The 14,545-nt window shown below is 37.2% G+C and overlaps 2 protein-coding genes across 2 annotated transcripts in view; both read left to right on the plus strand.

The window, feature by feature from the left end:
• The first annotated feature begins 1,685 nt into the window (after window positions 1-1,685).
• parp11 (poly(ADP-ribose) polymerase family member 11) lies at window positions 1,686-8,002 on the plus strand. Its single transcript, XM_066724329.1, has 8 exons — window positions 1,686-1,852; window positions 2,895-3,014; window positions 3,238-3,358; window positions 3,550-3,625; window positions 3,933-4,005; window positions 4,742-4,869; window positions 5,514-5,665; window positions 6,300-8,002. Exons 2-8 carry the CDS (start codon window positions 2,898-2,900, stop codon window positions 6,614-6,616), a joined length of 984 nt encoding a protein of 327 aa, XP_066580426.1. The 5' UTR covers window positions 1,686-1,852; window positions 2,895-2,897; the 3' UTR covers window positions 6,617-8,002.
• Window positions 8,003-12,209: 4,207 nt separating this feature from the next.
• cracr2aa (calcium release activated channel regulator 2Aa) overlaps window positions 12,210-14,545 on the plus strand; it is a 45,248-nt gene continuing 42,912 nt past the window's right edge. Inside the window, exon 1 of the mRNA XM_066724170.1 lies at window positions 12,210-12,448. The gene's annotated coding sequence lies outside the window, so the exon portion shown is untranslated. The remainder of the gene's footprint in view (window positions 12,449-14,545) is intronic.

A 14,545-nucleotide genomic window follows, 5' to 3' on the forward strand; every position in this document is an offset into this window, starting at 1 on the left:
CGTGAGGGCAGGGGCTTGAGCCCCCCCTTTGCATGTGAGTGATGAGTGATGCAATAAAAAGGACTGACATATTACAAAACAACACATTATTAAAGTATTACTATGTTTGTTTTATTCATTTGAGATTTGCATAGCAGGATTTAGGGGATTTGTGTTTAACAGTAACATGTTTGTTTTTATTTTGTATGTTGAAAGAAACGTGTGTGCCGTTACCCCTGTATTATTTTCCCATAAAGGACTTCAAGCACCAAAAGCCACTGCACCAGACCCTATTTAGGGCCTGTATTTTCTATCAGCCCCCATAAAAATAATATGATTATGAAGTAACGGTGCGGTCAAACAGTCCAACAAAACACCGTCAGCCGCCCCTTGTATTTTTTCTCAGCCCCATAGTCATTGGCCAATATGAACACTGCATTCAGACAGCATGCTGCTGCACAGCTGACAATCAAAACAGTGACTGGGATTCACCCCATCCACAAATCACAAATAATTTTAAATACAAAGCAAGTGTTTTTAAGTGATTTTTAAAAGCTTCTGAGGCAAATTAATTGAACTCCCTTAGTTGTTTATACAGAAAGCAACTCTCTCATAATATTTTTATTGACGTATGCCAGCAAGCCAATATATGTGTAGATAAATCAATACATATCCCAAAAGACCAATAGATATTGAAATAAATAAATACATTACTGTATGACAGTAAATGTATATTGTATCCTGCTGATTCACTTGTTCTCACCCTATTATAAAGGGCTTAAGGTCCCATTATTGGAAACAGTGTTCCTGGAGATTTGATACAAATTTCAAATGTAACCAATCACTGAAAACTTTAAACACATGACAGTTTTGACTAACAGAATAGAAGCAAATTATTCTTAATAAGTATTTTAGGGTTCAGATTAAATAAGTAAAAGACATCTCTGGGACCAGGGCTGGCCTGCCTATCATTGAAAAAGGGTTTTACCAAATGTCTCTGCATATGAAATGAAAAAGCAAACACTAGCAATGTGAAACTCCAATTATCCAACAAAAATACATAATTTAGAAATATTTAAATGTATATGGTTTAAAATATTTACAGGTGGCTGGTTCATTTGTGTTTCTTTCAAAAATAAACCCTTGATTTGGATCCTCTAAAATAAACACTGTCCTGTACAGTTACATGCAGATAGAATACAACTTTACAAGATTATGCAAAAATGACATACTTTGTACATAAGAACTTGCCCAGCCAAGCCTGGCAGTTAGCTGATAATGTATAATTACACATTACAGTTTATCCACATTAAAATTAAGTACACATTGCTGTGAATAAAATCGTTTTGATAAAATAAAAAAGGTGTCAGTGTGGAAATGGGCAAATGTACTTAATACTGGTAAGAACCTTGTATTGTGTGTAAGAAACTTCATGTTCGCCATCTATTCTATATCCCTGCACCTGATCTTTATATAATACCGTTGTTGAAGTGGGGTCCGGTGGGGCGCTGGGTGCAACATCTCAACAGTAGAAGAGGTGCAAATCAACTGTGAAACCCTCTAAATTTCCCCCAAGATTTTCCCCCCTACACATACTGCCCCCAACTTTCCCCCTGGGAAATTACAAATCTCCCAATCTGGCACCAGTGAGAGAGCGCTATGACGAAACGCTCCCCCATTGGTCAGTCAGCAGCATGACGTATAGGGAAGTAAACAACAATCGGTGGAGAAACAGAAGCGGAAGATGCATTGCTATGGAGTGTATTAATGGCATAAAAAAAACCTACATTGCTTTTATTTTTTCTTTAAAAATCAATGAAGTGGCAAACAACGGCGTAACACCGACTTGTGCATCACTGAATACGAACCAGAGGTAAATGTACAGTACGTTATAACGTCGCTTTTATTGTATTTATTTTCAAATTGAGACGAAATAACTCATCAAAATAGACTGCAACATTAAATCAAATATACTATATGGACCGTTTTGATATTTTTACGAATGGATCATCGAATATGTACAGTAAAGTTAGTAAGGTTGTCATTTGTATTATTATTATTAATAGTGGACTAGCTTATTAGTATAATATATGCAGCATATTAAGGTGTATTCATGATAACTTAATAGTGTGTGTTTAAAATGGGCAATGCATTTTTATTTTATGTGTTTAATTTCCCCCAACGGAAAGAAACATTTACTGATCTGTGTGTTTGTCGGTATTTATTTTAATTTATTTTGTATAAAAGTCTGAACAATGTCAGCAAGACATTCTGAAGTTCGAGTGGGATTTATGAATTAATAACTAACAGTAACTTCAATTAAACGTATTGCATTCATTTTCACGGACTAATTCGTCCATCTGTAAGAAGAACAGGAACAATGATTGCTTATTTGAACAATGGTGTGGATCAGGTGGCAGCCCTGACAGTGATGCACTACTACCTGCTATGGTGTCTTTTTGCTGGAAAAGAGATTTTATCAACTATATTGTTACATCATGTTACATAACAAGGTATGAGGAAAAGAGATCAAACCTTTTTCTGTACATACATTGTGTGTTGTTCTGTATCTGGCATGTAATAATATTAACCTGTCAGAGGGTTAACAGAATAATGGCAGGGTATGACTCACTGAACCGCCCCTTTTTAACATTTAACATTAAACATTTGAATATGCATGTCAGATCAACCAAGGAATGTTTACAGCCTTCTCTGGTGTGTAAATCGCATATTCATTTTACTAGTTAATGGTGTTACATTGCTGTGATTGCTGTCAAGGTGGTAGATTGTTTCAAAGCCGGTTTGAAATTTCAGTGGATATGAAGTGAATATAAAAGAGAGAGGGCAAGGAATCCAAGCTGCTCACTGGGTTCATGAAGTATAAAGTGTCCAATTTTGTCCTGTTTTGATTTCAGACCATGTTTGTCACAAGAGCAGCCGAAGAGGATGTCAGCGATGTCGAGGAAATGGACACCTCAGAGACCCAGTGGCACTGGTTTTACCTGGCAGACTGCGGAGTCTGGCACATGTTTGAGGTATTTCTTTTTTTTTGGTTTCTTTTTTTTAATAGTTTTTAACAGTTATTTAAAAAAAATATAAAAAAAATGGAATAACAGTTTCTTTACCCTTCCCTACCCCCCAGTAACCCCTCTAACCCCACCCCACCCACCCTCCCCTGTTTGAGGTGTTTCCAAATGCCCTGGATTCTGTATTATTGTAATGACATGTACATTTGACAAGTTTGTTTATTTATCCAAGGTTGGGAGTAACACACCATGCACTGTGACTAGTGACGATATTGAAAAGAACTACAGCAGGAATCAGCAAGGCGTTATGGAGTTCTCTACAGCCAAATACACATACCGCTTAGATTTTTCTGGTATGACATATTCATGATCTTTTGGTCTGTTTTTCTTACTTTCATTGAAGTTACATGGGAGACAGGACATGCATGTTGTATTTTAATTCATTACTGTATGATTGTATTTTCTGTCCATTGGAAGCAATATGAATTGACCCTTCAAAGGATGTTTATAAAGAATCTCTTTCTTTACTTGCTTTTGGGGAAAGTGATGAAACAGACCAATACCAGCACGGGGAAGCAGAGGCCAATCAAGCGCGCTCTTTTTTCAGTGACTGGTTTCAGGTACGTATAAAATAGCCACCACCACTGCGATTTCTTTATTTCTACTTATTTTTTTTGGTCACATTTGCAAATAAATGTTCAGTTAATGAGACATCTCCCAACTCTTGGCCACAACCTAACTATAAGTATGTGTTTCCGCTCTCGTATTTCTCCCTGCACTCACCTTTGTACAACTTTCTTTTGTTACACTGCTTAATAATGGTGTATTATGAAATACGACCCAGAGGCATCTTGGGTATCTTTTTATTCAGTGACTCTTTCATAATTTTTCATTGAATATAACAATGTATTTATGTTACATATTCAGGTTCATCTGTGATAACCTTGCCTTGCCAGTTCCTTCACATTGGGAAATGATTAACACTGATGATCCCTACCAGGTAAGGGAGCAGGAAAGCTTGTGAAACAAAGTTAATTTTAATATTTTAGAACAAAGTTAATTTTAATATTAAACTGCTACTGAATCCCTAGTTTTCCTTTACTGTACATTTTTTCTATTTTTTCTATTCTACACTGTGTGGTCTGCAGAGGTCTTAACTTAAACATCTTAATTCAGTATATCTGTTTGATTCTGTTAATTAAGTTATTTTAAAATACAACTGTAATTTAGTTAAACCACAAATTCAGATAGAGGGATTTGGTGAAGTCTTTTGTTTCTATTGGTACAAAGTGTCTATAAGGCTCACAGGAACATCTACATATATATAAAGATCAGGGTGGAACATTGAAAACGTTTGCATGGATACTTTGCTCAGGAAATAAATTACAGGCTTGCCTTTGCCTTTGGATCGAGATGTTTTCTCCTTAACCTTAAAGGCACAAATGCACAAATATTTCCCATTGTATTTCAAAGATAAATGTGCAATTATGTAAGAAAAGCATTAGTAAACATAAATGTGATCATGGAGAACAAATGCTGGAAGGTAGATGGCTTTGTTGAATTGAACATAGTCATATATTTGCTCATTTGAGAAGCACTGCATTTGTGTATGTAAGGTTATAGACTTAACAAATTAATACGGCAGAGGAGAATTGTGTAAAAGAGCTTTTCCTTTCCACGCTTGAGGAATGATCTGGCTTATTTTAACATTCCTTTTACTGTCTAATTTCTTCCAGCTCATCCCTTTGCATGGAAATACCTATGAATACAAAGAGGTCCTCCGACTCTTTGAAAGGACCTTGCTTGCACGCATTAAGGCAATTAAGAGAATTCAGAACTTAGACCTATGGGAATTCTTCTGCAGGTAAAAAAATATATAATAATAATAATAATAATAATAATAATAACAATATTATTATTATTATTATTATTGGAACTTATTTTGTGGATTGCAAGAGCCTGTTGATTTCCTTGTTACAAGCAGTTATCTGCCCCACCAATTGGGGCGCTCTACAGAAGGAGAGGACAGTTCTTTGGAACAAGCAGTGATACAGAAGTGAAAGCAGCCAATCATAAGGTTACACAGTTTTGCATGGCGTATCTCAGGAAATTTCATTAGACTTTCTCCTAAATTGTTTACATCTTTAACTGGAAACTCTTGTCTCCCCCAGGATATGGGAGCTGCTCAGCATCTGGTTTAGGGTCTTGTTCCCACCAAATTAAAGTGAATTCAGTTAATCTTAGCATTTACAATTTCTCACAAAACAATGAACAAAAGGACAACGTGCTTCATGCATGTCAATAGAATTCAACTTGCACACAGAAGAACAGCAATGATTATGCATGTTAAGAACAGCAGTGGTATAGCTAATAAAGAAATTCAATGATTATAGAAATAGTAATTGCAAAGTACAGTTGAAGTACAGGAAAACTCTGCCTTCTACCAGATCAGTTTTATCAAAGATGGAAATGTTACATCAGTCTGTTTTATTTTATTTCCTTCCATAGGAAAAAAGCCCAGCTAAGAAAGATAAAACGAGTTCCAGATATCGAAGAAAGGATGCTTTTTCATGGCACCAGCCACGATATTGTGCAGGCGATATGTACCCACAACTTTGACTGGAGATTAAACGGTAGCCATGGCAATGTCTATGGAAAAGGTAGGTTTTCTAGATTGTTCCTTGTTATATGATTTTATAAGATTCTATAAAGTTATGTTATTGAATTGCATAACTAATGCAGACAGAGCTCTGCAAATCTATGACTATGAAATAAATTGCAAGAATTTGATTCTCTGTATTTTTATTTTTGTTACGAGGTAAGCCTTTGAAATTCATTCAGAATGAGATCGGAGCACTGTACCTTTCTTAAAGGACTATGTTGCATATAAAACTAGAGCTTCTTTACATAACACTTTCAATGCAAAATATTATTCAAGAACTGACCCAGCATACTGAACAGACTCATAAAGTGTGATGCAGGTCTGGATCCTATGTAGGGCTCAGAACCATAACAGTTATTGTTACAGTCAAATATTTTGATATTGCCCTGGCATGGCTACCCAAAAACATATTTACAGGAACAATAACAATTAATACAAGATTGTTTCCGCAAATGTCTTGAACTTCCATTTTCATGGAGGAATACATGTAAATTGTGCTATGAAGTATTTGTCAATATACACAGATAAGATGGCTAATATAAATATATAAAGTAAATGTACTTTACTCTGGCATAAGTTTACAGTTTTGCTCCCAGAGATATAATGTGAGGCTGCATTTTCATGTTTTTCAGGAACTTACTTTGCAAGAGATGCCAAGTACTCCAGCAAGTTCTGCCACAACGGTGTAAATCATCACATGACTTTACAAACCCACGGAGTGGCGCCACTCATCTTTCAGAGCGAACCTTCATTCAAATCAATGTTCCTCGCTCGAGTGCTTGTTGGGGATTTCACTCTGGGAAATTCAACTTACTGCAGGCCGCCTTCCAAGGACAGAAGTCTCATGAACTTCTATGACAGCTGTGTGGATGATATTGCAAATCCAAAGATTTTTGTGATCTTTGATTGCAATCAAATCTATCCAGAGTACTTAATTGAGTTTTTTTAATTGCAATGTGTGGTGCTGTGCAGGGCCACCTGGCGTCACAAATGTGTAAATTGCATTGGATGTTGCCCATGGAGTTCCACTCAGGAATATGTCTGAAGGAAACTAATTCATATGTTGGACAATCACCAAACTGAATGTGACTGAACTAAAAACATGCAAATTGGTTTACAGTAGCCTCTCTGTATTGCATGTAGTAATTACATTGTTACTTTTATAAAGTGCCTTACGGATACAACAAAAATGTAGTATTTTTCAAATCTTTATGTGACAATCTTTTCTGTTTTTCTTTAGATTAAATCTTCAGTTTAACACTACAAACAAATGAAGAATCTTAGCACAACTGCCTTGGTAAACCGAATAAAAAAGCAGTGATATTTAGAAATTGGTAGAATTAATTTGGGCGGATCTTCTAATTATATGTTAGTGTTTTGTTTAGAGTTATTACCTGGATTATGGTTACTGTTGTTTTGTGCCCAGGGATGGAGCTATATACATGGTGCTAAAGTCAGCATTTGTTTATTTGTTTACATAATTAGGAAATAATCATAATTTAGTGTCCACATTATATTTGGATCATTGTGGAGTAATGTGGGTTAGATTTAAAATATATGTTTTAGTATGTTGGAGTAAGAGTTAGTTCAGCCTCCTGGTTCAGTACGGTTAGGGTTGTAAAGGTATAGTCTTAGTGTTAAGTGGAAACCAGAAATCAGGCTGTTTACTAGATTAATTTATGTTTTAAGAGTTTAATCAAATGCCCTTCTCAAGCATTTAAGAAAAGTTCCCATTGTGCTGAAATGAAAAATGATTATATCAAGATGTGGAAAATGCTGGAAACAGTGCAGTCAGAGCTAATCAGTCCATATTTAAGTTAAATGTCTCATCATCAATAGTGGTAGAAGGCTTTGTAAGTAAGTCCCCTCTGTTCCTTATCTGCCACACACAAATACAATAATTTTATTTTTCATTTGTTAAACTGTTACACCACAAGGTGGAGACATACCACAATGAAAATCACTGGTCTGTAAACTGAAAGTAATAAAAGAAACAAGAGGAAAGAATTAGGCTTTCAAGTAAAAAACTAAAACAAAAAAACTATATGTGTGATTATATTATTTTAAATACTGAAACAGTGTTTAAAATGTATTAGTTCCTTCTGGCAATGATAACCAAACTTGAGTCATGCAGATATCTATGGTAAAGTTTTATAGTACTTTGTTTTAAAATGCAGATCCTTTTAATTGCCCTACAAGTCCAGTTAAAACAGAGAAAGAAAGAAAAAAAAATGACTGGAAACATTTGAGTAAAAGATTATGTAATTGTTTTCTTTGCAGGCCTATTCAGTACTTTTTTTACCAAAACCAGGATCAATTAAATTGATTATCTCAACTCTGGTTATTCGTTATTACAAAACTATCGCACAGTTTTCACGACAAGCAATCCCCATTTGTAAGGTGTAAATTGGACTAAAGTGAGAATTTCCCAGGTCTGTGCACCATTAGATCTGACACTTTGCCTCAACAATAATGCACACAGTCATTAAAATAATAAGGCTACTTATGAATGACAATTAGTGGATATTCAACTGACTCAATCTTGTCAGCAAAATATTAAACCCATTGAACTGCTGGGATTATTTTTAAATGTTTGTAGTAAGAGACTTACAGGTGTCTTTAATTATCATGTTTAACTTGACTAATTAAGATGGTAATTGGTACACAGTGACTCAAGGACATTCACTTTCTTATTCTTTAGCCACTCCAGTGTACCTTTGGCCTTATTTGTTGCATCACTGTCCTGTGTCTTTAACAGGCTGAAACAGGTTTTCCTCTAGAATTTGCCTGGAATTTACTCCACCCATTTTTCCTTCAATCCTAACAAGCTTTCCAGTCTCTACTGAGGAGAAGCATACCCATAGCATGATGCTGCCTTTACTGTGCCTCACTGTAGTGATGGTGTTGACTGGGAGATGTGCTGTGGGTTTGCACCAACATAACGCTTGGCATTTAGACCAAAAAGTTCCAGTTTGCTGGTCCATGCAGGCTTTGAGATGGATTATTTTCATTGATGGCATCCTTCTTGACACCCTGCCATACAAGCCAGTTTTGTGAAGTGTTCTGCATAGTGTTAACTGATGCATATTTTCTCCCATCTTTGCCATTGGACTTTGAAGCTCTTTCAAAGTTGGCATTGGCCTCACAGGGACATCCCTCACCAGTTTCTTCCTTGTCCAACTGCTCAGTTTGGAGGGACAACCTGATCTAGGCAGTGTCTGGGTGGTACAATGCACCCTCCATTGTTTGATGTACGCTGTGCTCACAGGGATATTCAGAGACTCGTACCCTTCTTCTGACCTGTGTTTTTCAATGACGTTATCCCTGACTTGCTTTGAAAGCTCCTTGATCTTCATGGTTGAGTCTTTGCTTCAAATTCACTACCTGACTAAAGAACCTCACAGAGATTATTGCACATAGACAGAGGCCTTTCAACTAATTGTGTGGGTTTTTAAGGTCATTTTGTGCATCTGAATTCAGGTTTGTCACACTGCAGGGTTTGAATACTTACGCAATCATGACTTTTCCATTTTTATTTCATATTTAGTTTTTGCTCTGAATGTGTGGATTAGGTTGTGTATATAGCACATTAATTCCTACTTCCGAGTGTAATGACTACACACTTTAAAGAAACAAAATCTGAAAATAGTGAGAGGGTTTGAATACTTTTGTAAGGCACTGTATGTAACCAAAATGACTGAACTAGGAAGGTCTGTCACTCTCAAGGACCAGAACTGGAAACCACTGACCACTAACCATTTGCATTACTAAGGAAGGGAGGCTTGCCCAGTGAATTTTGTGGTATATAGAAATGTGTTTGCTAAATGAAAACTGAACTTTCACTGGTGGCTCCCAAACCATACCTCTGTTTCTTATGTACTCAGAGGAAATCAGCTGCTGCCACCCTCAGTCAAGTCCAGTTAATTTCACCAGGATTAATTCTAATCAGTTTTGAAATTCTCCTTCTCTCACCGTTAAAAACAGGAAACGCTGGGCTCTCAGCTTTCAGAAGCTTCACATTGCATCACACACAGTTTGCATGATGTTCCTTTTAAGAGCATGTGATCTCACTTCCAGGCCTGTAGATATCCAAAATATTATTAACTGAAGCTCAGTGTGTATAAATCAGACATATGAATATAGTCCAGGAAACAATTCAAATGGTAGAACTGGAAGAAGTAATGCATAATAAAGACCTAGGAGTCTATGTGGACTCCTCACTTTCTCCATCCAAACATTCTGGGGAAGCAATAAATAAGGCAAACAGAATGTTAGGGTATATTGTCAAAAGTGCAAAGGGCAGTGATGTTCAGACTGTACAATGCACTAGTTAGAGCTCATCTGGATACTGTGGACAGTTATGGGCTCCACACTTCAAGAAAGATATCGCTGCTCTAGAGGCAGTTCAGAGGAGAGCAACCAGACTTATTCCAGGTCTGAAGGGAATGTCCTACTGAGAGACTGAGGAACTGAACCTTTTCACCCTGGAACAGAGGAGACTACGTGGGGACTTGATCCAAGTCTTCAAAATCATGAAGGCCATCGACCACATCAAACCAGAGGAGCTTTTCCAGATCAGCAGGGACAAACGCACCCAGGGACACAAATGGAAATTGGCCTTCAAGGCATTAAAGACAGAAAACAGGAGACACTTCTTCACACAGAGAGGCGTCACAATCTGAACAAACTCCCCAGCGATGTGGCTGAAGAGACCATTTGGGAACATTCAAAAACAGACTGGATAGGATCCTTGATCACTTAGTTATTAATGGACACCAAACGAGCACGATGGGTCGAATGGCCTCCTCTCGATTGTAAACTTCCTTATGTTCTTATGTAGTTCTTTTTTATTGAAATTTCTTCCAGAGAGGAAATTGTATCCATGGAGGAAAAACACATGGAGAACTTGCAAGGTCCAAAACTTTTCCAAAAGGAGAAGACTATATCAGAGCCCTTTAAAAACACCAAATGTGACTGAAAGAATAATAACTGCCTCCCTGCTAAATTGAAATGGTCTTTTTATATATTGTCTAATATTTTGTAAATGCGGGACCTGTAGAAATGCACAGCAGTTGAATCATCTGAGGCACAACAGTGAGAGAAACTGTGTAAAATGGGATTTAATGGGACCTAAGCATTTCAAAAGCAATGATAAATAGTAGCAGCTTTGAAGTAGGTTGTTATTTCTGGCTGTTATAGGCTTCTGTGAAATTCATCAGCCGCTACAACTTGCATTGTCAATGAATAGAACCCAGCTGCAAACATAATACATAAAGATCAGAGGGGTATCTATTTTAATAAGGAGTCGTAATTAAAAAGACAAAACCTGTTTCAATATGCTTGCAGGATCTGACACAATTTAGCATTTTATTTATTTATTTATGTATTTATTGTGCCTTTCTGTTTAGAGGGTAACTATGACATAACAGTAAGAGAGATAGCTCAGCAGTGCAGTCTTTTAATCTCCACTGTGGAAAAGCTGTTACAAAACTGCCCATATTCATAAGATGTCAATGTTATGTTAAACTGATCACCCCCTTTTTAAAAAGATGAAAAATAAACCCAATGAGCAAAATGTAAGCTTGCATTAGCTGTATTTATGTGACAACTACCCACGTCTTATTTTTTCTTTAATTCCTTTTTCTTCATTAGCAAAAGGAATTGATAAACTAAGTGGGTCATTGAGCGTTATATTCATATGACCCTTTTCCTTGACTTGTTAACTTGTAAATCATGTATATTCAATTGATTCTGGCTGCATAGACTGAAAAACAGAAGAGTGTTGGGGTTAAATCTTAGGAGTTCAGTGTGACATATTTGTCTCACAGAAGCCTTGTAAATTGAGATCAAATATTTTTCTTAAACCTGTTAATAGTTTATGATACATATGTCAAACTGGGTTTTGGGGATTCATTTGCGATTATTTAAAATCATCCATACTATTATAGAATCTGTACTAATATACTATTATATTATGCACTGAAGATGTTGCCATTTCACTATTGTCAAATACCCTTATGCTGTAGCCTACAAGATTACTCATATGAGTTGTATGTGTTAAGGAAAGTAAAAGGCAATGTCTACTTTAAGGAGGAGACATTTCTTGTTAAAGTATGCTAACATTTAAGTTTCACACACATCTGCCCAACTGCTGTGCATTTAGTTGTATATATTTGACATACTGACACAGAAGGTGCAGTGAACACAGTTCTCTCCATCCCGACGTCTCTTCATTTCAAGCGTATGAGGGAGCACAGACTAAACCCACGTCCAGTTCCTGCAGCGCAGATTTCCGCAGTTCTTCACGGATCCGCGCCTTTAAGCCAATGAAGTGCAAATCTGCGCAGAGCTGCAAAATCACACCGATCCCATTGGCGGAGCGGCGCAGATGCGGGCAGATCTGCGTGCATCTGCGCCACAAGAACACGACGTGAACTTTTTTTTTGTTTCAGTTTCGTCGAGCGTGGAACTTTGCACCGGCGCTGTTACCATGGTGACGCTGCGTCTCCGTGAAGCCCCGCCCCCTGATCCCAGTCGCCCAACCTGCGCATTTCTATACACTGTGCGCTTGTTTTACTCCACACCTATTTACTCACAGACGCAAGGCAGCAAAAAGACGGATAGAGCCGTGCACATCAGCCAACTTTCACAAGTGACACAGGCTCACAGCAAGAGAGTTGGGATAGAGGGAAAAAAGTACTTTAAAACTAGTTGTCTAGGCTTGAGTGAAGGATGAGCCCCGGCAGCAGCACTACATCGCAGGTGCACCAGCGGAGCACAGGTACCACACGTTTTGAATAAGTTATTTCATATATTGTTTTATGCTGTGGCTATTTTATAGGCAAATGCATTTCCCTGTAAGCGGACCAGTAAACCGCCCAAACAGGAAGTCTGGCTGGGTAACACGTGTTGTTTGCATTCCTAAATATAGCATTGTGTAACTAAAGTTTTATTAGTAAAAGGTGGACGTATATATAAGGTACAAATAGCGAATGCACCGTGATCAATGCAGGAAACACTATCCTAAAGTATGGTATAGCAGTCAAACGTGTTTTTCTCCTCCAGTAGTGGATTAAAACAATTAAGTGGAAAGTGTGATCAGTGTCCGAGACAATTGCAATTGGTTTTCAGTTCAGGGAATGGTTTTAAGTCATTTTACTTGTGCCATATTAATATATGACATGCAAAAAACTTGTTTATGTGGCACTCACTGTGCATTATGCCTTGTTTTTACATTGTTTCTAAAGCATATGGATTTTGCATCATGTGGGCAGTCCTGGATCACATCCTAATCTTCACAAAGCCACTTTATTATGGAGTTCGTGGAGGGCAGGCTGATGTGAAAGTTAATTTGCTGAATAATGTTGTATTTCATAACCAGATTGAGTGTTAGTAGCCCATACTAAAGGAAGTGCTGTGTCTTGAAACTCGTCATCACTCCAGTGCTTATTCATGATACCCTGAGAGTAAACTGGGTTGAGTGGAAACAAACGCAGGGATGTGGGTTTTGAAGATCTTGAACTGCACGAATATCTATCTGTTAGGCTATAATCATTGTCATTCAGTTCCACAACAGAATACAGGCTCTAGTGACTTACAGTAGTTTGAATTGATTTGGTTTGATACACTGAGGACTGTCCGATATGCACTTGTGCTGAAATGCAGTCATTTTGAAAGCATTTTCTCCACAAATGTACTCTTATATAGCAGGAAGACAGGCAAATGTCATGGTTTTTCACCAATGATCTGAGCCTAAAAATGAAAGGCTAACTGTCTGAGCATTAAGTTCAGGTAAAGCCTGTCATATGTTCAGCCTCTGCACACCCCCACAAGCATACTTCCCACAAGCACCACTTCCTTTGTATACTTTGTGTGTCATGCAGCGTCTGCAGTATGATAACTGGTCAATGTGACCCGATAAGGCTACAGATTCAAGATGTTCACTCTTTAGTTTTCCTTTAGTAAAGACACAACGTTACTGGTTTACTTTGACAGACGCCTTCCGTTTTGAACAACTGAAGTCAATATTATAAAACTTAAATAGTATCTTACCTAGTAGATGTGATAGTTAAATTTGGCCAGTTACTTTATCACAGTTTTATCTTTTCTTGATAAGAGAGAGCTTTGTATTCGGGGAAAGAAAAGGATATGGAAAACAAAATGTACCTTACTCAGATACGCATGTTCAACAAGCTGTGACTTAAGGCCACTTTTCTCAGATGTTATATTGAAGTTTGATGTTTCCTGTCCCTAAAAATAAAATAGAGGTGAATCCTTGGGATGTCTATTTCAGCTGCAACTGTAAATGTAAAATACTGCATCATTTAGAAACTGACCAATTTTATATAACTATGGACATTAGTCTCCAAAAACTTCCAGCTTGGCCTTCTAAGCAAGTGGATTAATTTCATGTCTCAAATAAGCTACTATTGCAGCAGAGCCGCATACAACAGTTAGACGCACAACTAACATTGACACTGGTCAGTTTGTATTGTCTAATGTAATAAATGCATAGCTGAACATGTCTGAATTCTCCTCCTGAGACTTTTCCTGACAAAAATGGTGTGAAATGTATAAAGCAGAAAGCATCTCTAGCAGATCTCTAGAAATAACAAAATGCAAAGGCATATATTTTTTTTAATATTTCATTCTTCTGTCCATTAAAAACAACAACAAAGCAATGAAAATGGTGAAAACTACATTTGGTTGCATTCTTTGTTATAGTATCTGACTTTATATTTTGTATTGTAGCCCTAACAAGTGGCCCTCAATCACAAAGTGTCCTCAGGAACAGGACAGTGTTTTCTTGCCGTTCATACTTGTTTTCTTATCGTGGCACACAGAGAGGCACAAGGACTTTCATGTGTTTGCTTGTGAA

The sequence above is a fragment of the Amia ocellicauda genome, chromosome 15 (assembly GCF_036373705.1).
Source record: "Amia ocellicauda isolate fAmiCal2 chromosome 15, fAmiCal2.hap1, whole genome shotgun sequence".
Classification (NCBI taxonomy): domain Eukaryota; kingdom Metazoa; phylum Chordata; class Actinopteri; order Amiiformes; family Amiidae; genus Amia; species Amia ocellicauda.

Bases quoted from the DNA above. Each gene is read 5' to 3' on its own strand.
- parp11 (XM_066724329.1), top strand. From the start codon at position 2,898: ATGTTTGTCACAAGAGCAGCCGAAGAGGATGTCAGCGATGTCGAGGAA. The intron at 3,359-3,549 runs GTATGACATATT...TTTTGGGGAAAG, and splicing joins ATACCGCTTAGATTTTTCTG to TGATGAAACAGACCAATACC. The intron at 5,666-6,299 runs GTAGGTTTTCTA...CATGTTTTTCAG, and splicing joins TGGCAATGTCTATGGAAAAG to GAACTTACTTTGCAAGAGAT.